Source organism: Mytilus californianus, unplaced genomic scaffold (assembly GCF_021869535.1).
Source record: "Mytilus californianus isolate M0D057914Y unplaced genomic scaffold, xbMytCali1.0.p SCAF_2, whole genome shotgun sequence".
NCBI classification, from domain to species: domain Eukaryota; kingdom Metazoa; phylum Mollusca; class Bivalvia; order Mytilida; family Mytilidae; genus Mytilus; species Mytilus californianus.
In genome coordinates this window covers 7,977,049-7,988,569 of record NW_026262668.1, presented here as the reverse complement: position 1 = coordinate 7,988,569, position 11,521 = coordinate 7,977,049, and the positions used below count along the sequence as shown (strand labels likewise).

General features: G+C 33.0%; 1 protein-coding gene across 1 annotated transcript; it reads left to right on the top strand.

Moving 5' to 3' along the window:
* Positions 1–924: 924 nt before the first annotated feature.
* LOC127729212 (putative gamma-glutamylcyclotransferase CG2811) lies at positions 925–8,425 on the top strand. The gene is made up of 2 exons (XM_052236922.1): positions 925–1,310; positions 7,830–8,425. Exons 1-2 carry the CDS (start codon positions 1,128–1,130, stop codon positions 8,109–8,111), a joined length of 465 nt encoding a protein of 154 aa, XP_052092882.1. The 5' UTR covers positions 925–1,127; the 3' UTR covers positions 8,112–8,425.
* Positions 8,426–11,521: the final 3,096 nt, after the last annotated feature.

Below are 11,521 nucleotides of genomic sequence, written 5' to 3'. Positions count from 1 at the left end.
ATTTCTGTCTCAAACCAATATACGCTGTTTTTGTCTTTATTCATGGACTGATTTTGTCTAACCTACTTTTTGTTGATGAATAAATCCCAAGGGTTGACTGTGGTATACACATACGAGTCCATCCCTGGAATGTTTCCATTTGACCTTAGATGATTTCGGCTATTCTTTTTAGTTGTCTGTTGGTCATATAGCACGTCAAGTATTTAAACACACCTGGCCTTCAATTTTTTATAGCGTTCTTGATGACGGTAAATCCAATCCAGAAGAGCGCTTCGAAAGCACAAAATGCATAAAGTGTTATTTTCATTTGTTTTAACCATCAACTCCAAGCCGCATCGAGTTGATTCTGCAATAAGGCCTTAAGTCACAAGCTTCCAATCGTTTGTCTCACTCGAAATAAGGGTCAATTTACGCCACTGCGTAAACATAGTTAATTGATTTTTTATCGGCATCTGTAATAAGTTAAAGATTTTTCTGAGGACGAAAAAGTTTAGGTGTCGATCATTGATCATCATTTGATATTTACATCCCTTACTGGTGTATCGAAATAGTCAATAATTAATTTAAAAGATAATAACGTCAATACTGTATGATGTAAATTAACTGTATCGATTATATGATTTATTGAAATATTTTATTGATTATTCGAAATGAAAACATTATTTTGGTGTGCCAATGAATAGAAGTTCCTTTTATAATATAAGTTCCAAAATATTATTTCCACTGGAATTCTTGTGCGGTATAACCAAGTCTGACAAGAGATCCTTACTAGATCGTGGAAGGCTAAAAGAAATTAAAATTGTTCTGAAACATTTTTTTTCTTAAGTGTAGAGGTCAGTATAACAAGTTGAAGTTGGTTGATTATGAAGGACTATATGCACATATTAATACCTCTTTAAAACATGATGACAAAGGAGGAGTAACTCTTGCTCAAATTGTGTCTATCGAAAGCTATCTACATTTGTATAAAGATCTACAGACAGGAACAGATAATAACAAAGTTCCCAGGTGAACTTCTGTAAGGATGAACAAATATACGTTGACAGATAAACACTAGCTCTTTTGACACACACCGTGTAGTATCGTATCTTTGTCATAGAATAAATATTGAACCTGCCGATACAATCATGATCCGTGTATTTGTTTATGGGACATTAAAAAGAGGACAACCAAACCATCATTTGATTGACAATGTTGCAAACGGAAAAGCTTTATTTATTGGTGAAGGAAAAACAGTTGTTAAATATCCTCTAATCATTGCAAGCAGATGTAACATTCCATTTTTACTACCAGTTGAAGGAACAGGGGAGGTAAGTCTGTATTGACAATAAATTGTTGTGTGAATATTCCAGAAATCAGTGCATTAAAGATCAAATATGCTCAGTGTTGAAGACCTACAGTGTTTTTTTTTTCTTATTTGTCAACTGAATGTCTAGTAATAAATGATTGAAAATAGATAAAATAATATAAACTAGATAATCCTACATGACTATTTTGTGAAAATAGATTAAAAAAAATAATAACAACGTATATAGTACCCTTTACTATTTACATTTATATTTTTTACCTATTTCTTGGTGATTGTGGTTTAATTAGCAACTTAGCCAAATTAGTGCGTACGTACTATACAGGTTGGGACCACAGGGACTCGTTTGTGGATATATAAATATATATTTATAAATGCGTTTTGTTAAAATATATTTTTTCACTTTTTTTGTCTTTTGGAAAATGCTGTTTGTGCTGTATTTAGACCCCTCTACCAAGAAATTTGTTCTGCATGCACACGCGTATAAAAATTGCAGTTTTTGGAAAGTTTGCTATAGCAATATACTTTCTTATGGCATCGGCCTCAAACCGGAAGTTGGACAGACTATCTTACTAAAGGATGTGTGTTCGACTCCTAGATAATGTAGTACTAGTGTTTGAATACTAATTCTAGGAAGATGCTTTTGAAATTTTGAGTTACTTCTATTTTGATAAGCTTACAGCTTGAATAAAAATGGACTGAATGTTCACCGACAATTCAAATGAATTCAACTTCATTTTGAAAATGGGTATCACAAACACTACTTGCGGATCTGCCCTGCGCGGAAGATAAAATCAATAGACATCTACACCAGACAGCAGTTTCTACGTTTAATTCATTGGAAACAGTCTTCGACGTTAAGCGGTAGCCCGAAATCCCTGTCTAGTTTAAACCTAATCGGACTTGTGCAGAAGCATCTGAAATCGTTTGCGAAATTGTAGCTGGTATTTTATTGCATCTATGAGAACAATTTACAAATTTGTCGCCGACCTTGTTTTCGTCCGTTTACTGATATCCCTATTTTATTATTTACGTTTTTCCCCTTCTCTAATCAAAGGGAACCAGTCGTCATCGCGATATAACTAATTACTAACGAAATCGAGAACGAGGCTCGACCATGTGCTTGCAACAAACACAATCTATAAATACCACTCAATGTAAACAAACAATCAAGGATTCGATTTTATTCGATGCTGAAATGATAACAGGGGGCTTATCCCAGGTAAAACATTGAAAAGTTGAAAATGCCTACACGAATAACCGGAGAAGTTTCGAGTTGAAAAAAGCTATATAGGCATTTTTATTTATATTTCAAACAAAATTACGGAAAGTGAAGGAGGGTGTTGACAGGGGTTTATGAGGTCGTTTATAGAATAGAGAATAATGGACAAAAAAGATGAAGAATATTTGTTAAGAGAAATATTGACCAAAAAATAAAAAATTGAGAAAAATGAGGTGTTAAAATATAAAGAATGGAGAAAAATGGCATAAAAAATAAAGAATACAGAAATGAAGACCCCCCCCCCCCCCCCCTTTCCGGATCCAAAAGAAGTGCCAGAGAATTAACTTTAATATTTAAGACCAAGGATTTGTAGGTAAGACTACAAAAAAAATGAAATATTAGGAATAAACCGGTTGGGGACATCCATCTATAAGGGAATTTTTCCCAAAAAAAAATTGTACTCTGAGTTTCTTCAATAATAATTCTGCATATAATTAATGGTAGGCCGAGTTGGTTCTAGTCCGAGTTTGTGATAGGCCGATTTTGATTTAGTCAGAGTTATCCAGCAACGTAATTGACATTACTGTTTATATTTTGACCAGGCCGAAGGCTATAAATTAACAAGTGATAATAGTTTGATTGAACAATAAACAGGTGACAGGATAATTAAATACTCGATATTCATATTGCTTCTGTCTATAGTCACACGCCAAGGATGAGTAAAGGTAAATACCGGTTTTGATAGAAAATTGTCAAAACATATATCAGAAGGTTTTGATGCCAAAAACATTTATAAACTTTCAATTCAGCAAAGAAATACTAGCTATTTAACATTTCAATGCAGATAGAAGGACTAAGTGGATCCAAATTACAGAAGAAAAACATTGCCTAAACGACAGTTCACAGACTCCTAATTATAAGTGTTAGGATTAACAACTACACAAATTGTTACAAGGATAGGGATAACTTTAATTTAGTACAGTCAAGTGTATTAAAAGCAGCCAAGTCAGCTTCTACTTCTTTGAATAACCCAGTGTGCCAAGACAAGTGCTGTAGAAATTATTAAATAACATGTGTCCATGTAATATAGACAGTGCTTTACCTGGGACTATTATACTATTACCTAATATATTTTAAAGTGTTTAAAACAATGAGTTAAGTTATCCAGCAAAATTACTTTCTTAAAAACCATACACAATTTTGTTTATTGTTAGTTTCTTTACTTATTACGTTATAAATATGTATAGCAAATATTTTTTTATATACATGTATATCTCTGCTTATGACATTGCATACTAATAAAACAGATGGATGCATGAATAAAACACTATACTTAAATTTTCTCTGATTTAATTATAAGTAATCAAAGAAAAGGTTAAGTCATAGAATCTGAAATGATTATGATAGTCATGATAGTTGACTTTATCCAATTTGCGCCCGTTTCATAAAGTTTGTGCTTTAAACTTTGGGTTATCAAAATCACTAGGCATTTGCATCATGGTCTTTTGACATGTCTTATCCCAAAGTCGGATCAATTTGACCTTGACTTTGTTCTTGGATACCTATGATAGTAAAACCTTGTACAATTCGTGTCTGGTCATATCTTTTGTACCTTAAAATGCTATTGCATTTTGGGCTTGGGGTGTATCATATACCACTGACCTTTCTCATTTGACCCCTATGATAGTTAAACAGTGTCTGGTTTGTGTTTGGTGCATACGTTTTGAACTGTAGCCCTTTAATTGACAAAACTTTGTACGCAGAAACATCATACTGACCTTGACATTCAATTTCAGAATTTACAGTATGAACCTCACACTTTGTTCCTGGGTCAGTATGATTCTTTAAGATTGACATATACATGTAATTAACAATGTGTCAACTCAACACAGAGGCAAAGATTATATCAAATGAATGGCTGAAAACCAAAAATCCCATAATGTCATTGCCTCAATGCTGAATTTCACAGCAGCAACTAAAATGTATTACATGGTTATAAACTTAAGTACCTCTACGAATCATGAGTATATTAACTTTTTATTCCTGTCTACATATTGCCATTGTTGATTAAAGTCTTTCGTATAAATTCACTTTCATTACAGTTGTATTGATTTAAGTTTGCTGTCTTATTTAAATTAAGAAATGTGGTATTTTTTGCGAATGAACCAGCTATCCAAAAGAGCTCAAAGGAGAAAGATATATAAACAATTATAGGTCACCATACAGTCGTCAACCATGAGAAAAAGTCATACCATATAGTAATTAAGCTATAAAAGGCCCTGATATAAAAAATGTGGAACAATTCAAACAAGAAAACTAACTGCTTAATTTGTAATAATACAAATTACTAAAAACAAATATGAAGGACCTAAATCAATAAAAAAATACTAAAATCACAGGCCCTTTACATGGGGTGGCCACAGAAAGAAATTAACAGAGCTTTCTGTATATTAGATTATTTTAAATCTACAGTTGAAGATTGCAATAGAAATTATCAAAATTTTACATGACAAACGTATGAAAAAAAGTGATTTTTGATAATTGCTGACGAGACAATGGTTTAGTAAAAATTCGTAAGGGTTCCGCGGAACACAATGTCTCGCCTACTTTTGCTGTTAGTCGCAGGCTCAACAAAAATGTGGAAATAATTATTAAAAATTTTCCTCTAGATACTATCTTTTGAATGTAAGAAGCTTCTGTTCAAGTTTGGATGGTTTATGAATCTAATAAATGTTTTAAAAACTTTAACTGCAGACTGTATGTAATGTTAACTGGAAGAAAAACTAAGTCCATTTATAAGTAATATACGGAAAAACAGAAAATTTTTTTTTACAAAATTTCCTTCTAGATACTAGCTTTTGATCATAAACAAGCTTCTGTCCAAGTTTGGTACAAATCCAGGATAGTTTAAGAAAGTTATTAAAATTTTGAAAACTTAACCACAGAGTGAATGTAATGTTAACTGGCAGAAAAACTAAGTCCATTTATAAGTAAATTAGGATAAACAGGATTTTTTTTTTAACAAAATTTACTTTTGAATACTATCTTATGATCATAAACAAGCTTCTGTCCAAGTATGGTACAAATCCAGGATAGTTTAAGAAAGTTATTAAAATTTGAAAAACTTTAACCACAGAGTGAATGTAATGTTAACTGGCAGAAAAACTAAGTCCATTTATGAGTAAAATACGGATAAACAAGATTTTTTTTTTTTACAAAATTTTTACTTCTGGATACTATTTTATGATCATAAACAAGCTCCCGTCCAAGTTTGGTAGAAATCCAGGATAGTTTAAGAAAGTTATTAAAATTTGAAAAACTTTAACCACAGAGTGAATATTTGTGGACGCCGCCGACGGAATGTAGGATCGCTATGTCTCGCTTTGCGACAAAAGTCGCAGGCTCGACAAAAAACATCAAAGCTATGGTTAAATACATATTTGAAATAATACACAGCTACAACTTATTTGAAATAATACACATCTACCGTTGCAAACTTTCCACAGGTGCTATCCAGCACTTTGATTATCCAACGCAATCATAGGTTTGAAATTTGTTTTCAATTTAGACTTGTGCATATATATATATATAGACTTGTATATATATATATACAAGTCTAAATTGAAAACAACGTTCAAACCTATGATTGCGTTGGATAAAAACTGCAATTTTTATACGTGTGCATGCAAACACAAATTTCTTGTTAGAGGGGTCTAAATACAGCACAAACAACATTTTCCAAAAGACCAAAAAAGTGAAAAAGTATATTTTAACAAAACGCATTTGACTAACAGGTCGAACAACAAATGTTCTTAAACCCTGCTGACTGCCATTGGCGATTGCCAAATAAACGGATCACAAGGTGTAATAAATGGATCTTTATTAAAAATTTAATACCAAACAGAAAACAATAAACTTGCGGCAAAGATGGTATACCGCAAACAAAGGTGCAAAGATTTTTGTACACCATATCCGGATTTCGACAATTAATGTCTCTTCAGTGATGTTAGGAATCGAAACAGTTTTTGGAAGGCCATGTAATTTACCTCAATATATTCAACAATCGTAATTTTATTTGTTTTTCGTATTTCCTATCTATTTGAATAATGTATAAAAATCATGCAAATAGACAGAAAATACGAGAAAAAAACTTACAATTTAAAATATATATATAATGTCTGAATAATAGCCAACGATAAATCTTACGAGGCAATGGATCATATAGATATGATACAGTACACTGCAAAATATAATATATAATAATCAAGTCTAAAATGATACAACATCACCAAAAAAAAAAATTAGTAAAATCATGAACAAATATTAAATATTTCGGATAACTAATATCCTTCATCAGTAAGATGTCATACAAATTATCACAAATCAATACGCTGGTAAATTTTTTCAATATTGATGTTTGGGAGGCGGAATACATTCTTTAAAACTGTGGGAGTCCTGTACGGACGCCTGAGTTACAGGAAACAAGTGATGATAGGGACTCATTTTATGTTTTTTCATTAATATGTGTATATATCCGTTAAACGAGTCCCTGTGGTTGTGTAACCACATAGGATATACATTTAATGTGCATATTTGGTATTTTGGATTTTTTATAGGGGACATATTACAAAGTGCAAATGATAACATAAAATGTACCAACCTGATTGTTTTATGAGATTGATATTTCGGAAGATGGAGGTTTTCAAAGAGAGCAACGTATTCATGCAGTTTCTGGAAAGTCACTTACCCAAAATTGTTACTATTGTTTTATTGTACTATTGTTACAAATTCACTCTAAGTGTTGAATATTTTCTCCAAAATCAAAAATTAAGATTTGTGCACTGTAAAATTATATCAGTCTCATTTGGGCTATTATATCACAAACAGATAATTAAAACCAGGTCTTTATCCAGGATGTCTCTGGGGTAGGGGTTATTACGGGTCCGACGCTCTGACTTAAATATGCAATCTTCATTCTGAATCTTGACTTTAATAGCTTTAAAAAAAAATTCAGGAGGGGGCGTCAAAACCCCTCTACCCTCCCCTAACCCCCCTCCCCCGTGTGTTAGAAACCCGGCATGGGTGAGTGTGGTCCCTGTCTGTTATAGTACTTGTATATATACTAAACTATTCAGCGGCTGAATCTACAAAAAAATATATACTGTCATATTAATATCCAATCTGATTAAAACTCAGATCTATCGTAACTCGTGTACTGGTAGAAGATATGAGCATATTGAAATCAGAGATCCATACTTTAATTAGATTATCTCCGCAATTTAGTATTTTTATTCTTTGCAGAATATAAATGGAGAGGTATATGAAGTTGATGAAGACATGTTGAAATGTTTAGATATTTGTGAAGATTATCCAAATTTATACGATCGTCGTCCAATCAAAGTTGTGGTAAACAATGCCATATCAGTTGAATGTATATGTTATTTCCTTATTATGTTTAAAAGCAACCTGTTAGATCTTCCATTTATCGATAATTACTATTCCGAAGGGCCACATGACAAACCGTATTTACCGGAACTAGACGAAGAATATGATGACTATAGCGAAGTACAAGAAATCTTATGATAGAAAATACGGAAAATATCTTGGACTTATAATTTATAATTAGATAAAAACAAATGCATGCATAATGACTTTTTTTGTATAGCCATGGCTTCTTTGTTTCCTTATGGGTTACACATTCTAGTATTAAAAGATCCTCGAAGTAATTTGATTTTTACCCCGTGGGATTATTTACAGACCCAACAGATATTTTTGTTCAAATAGTAACGGCCTGCATCAAGGATCTTGACAATTAGTCAACTGAAAGGACTACACCGACAGTGAGCTTTGAAGAAAATGCAGAAAAGACCGGATTTCAAAAACGATAACTTAAATATTTTCCAACTATTAAATATCGTACACATGCACCTATTCCTTTATTAGTCCTAGTTAGTTGACCAATTGCCTCTTAGCATTCATGAAGGGTTAACTGGATACGGAAGTATATATTAAACGATGCAAATACTACAAAATGAAAATAACAAGTTTATAAATGTTATGCCTCCGACGAGCTTTTCTGGATTAACGTCCATCAGGAACGCTAAAAGCCAAAAACTGGAAAGCCAAGGATGTATAAGTATCGAAACACATGAAGAACTTGTGCATGACTAAAAGGGTCCTAAAATAATAACCAAATCCATCTAAGGTCAACCGAGAGAGCTGGAACCTTAGTTTCATTATACTTTCTAAATTTACCCACAAAGCACTAACTATCAAACTGATGATACCTTCGGTGTTAACCCAGTTTTAGAAAATGAGGGTGTGGTCTTAATTACTAAAAATTAAGTAGTGGATAGTTGTCTCATTGGCAATCATATCACATCTCCTTATTTTTATAACTTTGTTATTTCTTCTTTGATATACTGTCGGCATATGCAATAGAATATTGTTGCAGGCATCTTTGACAGTACGGAGTTTAATTTTTCTGCAGATTTTGATAGTAAAAACAAATGTAGATAAGAAATTTACAATATCAAAAAGGAAGAAAGATATTAATATGTTGTCTGCTGCTGCATGTTGGTAATTTTTGCCAAAAAAAATGAAATCGATAAAATGGAATAAAGGGATTTATTATGTTTTTTAAATCCATGACACAAAATGCATACAAGCACTTGTCAAAATCTAATGCAAAAGAAAAGTGGTTGTAAAGCCTTAACCACAGAGCAAAAGGTCCCATCTCACTGGAAGTTCAAGATGGTCCCCAGCACTATATTTACTGACTTCTTTAAAAGATGTCGAAAACACTACATATGTGCATTTAAGGGCCTTCGTATAATGCGGGATGATATACACAAAAATACAGACAATATGGACAAAGAAATAAAACGAATTGTGTCTTATTTTGCCTGACAATTCAATAATAAAACGCATACCAAATTGTTTGTTTGATTGATTGATTGGGTGTTGCTTGGTTTACTTTCAGTGGCAAATAATTCATGCATTTTCAGGACGTGAGCAAATAAACAATTGATGATTGCAAAACGTAGGTTTTGTGATAAGGTCAACGGACTGAGATGAAGGATATGAACTTTACACTGCCACTGGAAATATGTATAATAGGGGTAAAACTTTTTCTAAAAGCCCAACTACGGACTTCTCAGAGAATGTTGCAATGATTTGTTTTAACTTGCAGAAAGTGTACCACTCTCCCTTCACAAGGTATCGGATTTAACGTCCTCATTCCAACTTTACGTGGCTGCGTATTTATACAACCCATACAACCAAACGAATGCCCAACGTTAGAAAGGGTTTTACTGAGGAATGCAAGAGATGCCCGTATTAATATTCCCCAGTTAATACTTGGGGTCTGATTGTTTAATATATTATACAAATCCAGAAATCTCGGATCACTTCTACAAGACGACAATACCATCACATGCAAATATTGCTTTATTATTTGTATAACCGATTAAGGAGCTACCGGTATTTAAAACTAGAAAACATTTATATTAAAGCGACAAGAAAAAAAGGATACAAAAACTAACTGAAGAAAATTTCTTTGCTTGAGACAATGAAAATATAAATTATGGTGTTAGCCTTGTATTACGGCATGGATTTTCCGATGAAGAACGTCTGTCGTAAAGTTGTCACATGTTTAAACGTATATAATAAATTGAAATTTGATGTGACGACATGGCAAGTAAAATTATCATCTTTAAGACAGACAAAACATAGCTGATCTTAAAGGTACACTATCTACTTGCAATATACATCATGTACTATGTTACAACCCTAGACAAAGTCAACGAGGAAAGGCATTACTCGACTTACGAAAGCTATATTTTATATAGCTGAGTTAGTCTAGTGGTCAAGGCCAAGTGAGCTAATGAAATTACTTGCATCCGTCGTTATCCGTCGCAAACTTGTTTATCAAAAATCTTCTCTGAAACTACTCAGCCAAATGTTTAGACACTTGGCAGTAATTAATGATATATGTAGGCGATGTCTTCTACCATCGATCCTCATTTTGTTTCGGTCGGATGGAAAACATGGCCGCCACAGGAAATAAATACAACTTCGGGATAAAACTGACATTTTTTTAATAAATCTAAAATAAAAAACTAAAGCAGTATTAAGAGAAAAACTGACAGGGATAAAATTTTCTATAGATCAAGATATATCTATCCTGGAATAGTATCAACGTGTGAAAGATTGTTGCATTTCACTTTTGTTAGTAATTTTAATGAATGATATTTCACCAGATGAGCGATTCAGTCTCTCGGGCGTCCGTCTAGTTTGTGTTTTTGGGGTGTCATTCTTTTAATAGGGAGTGTTGTTTTCAGTGCACTTCACGGGTCATTCAAATGTTACTTTGGTTCACTAATATGGGGTCTTGTTTGGTTTCCTCTCATTCAGTGATCACCTCGTCTCCCTTCCATAACGTGACATCTCTAAAAATGAAAATATTTTAAAAGGCTGTTAGGTTAGACATTTTTTTGGCCATTTCCACCTTATCCCTTTTAGTTTGAACTTTATTACAGTGAAAAATATTTCAGGCGTCAATGCCATTTAAAAGATTATGGATAATGGAACTGGCTAAGCAACCGACATGGCTTCCGTTTATATGTACAGTTAGTAAAAATGCAGAAACCTTAAACTGGCTGTAGACAGCCATTTTTTTGTCCCCCGCGAACGCGCTGGAGGGTGACATAGAAATACCGGGCGTCCGTCCGTCAGTCCGTACGGCGTTCTTGTTATCGCTCTCATTTGTACAATTCTTGCCAGATTTTTGTGAAACTTATATCATAGGTTTATATCAGCAATGTCTTTGACGAGTTCGAAAATCAGTGCTGATCAAACTTTTTTTTAAAGAGTTATGCCCCTTGAAAATATAAATCATATGGAAAATTGCCATATGAGGGCTCTAATATGCACAATTCTTGGCAGATTTTTATGAAATTTGTATTATAGGTTAATATCATCAATGTCTTTGA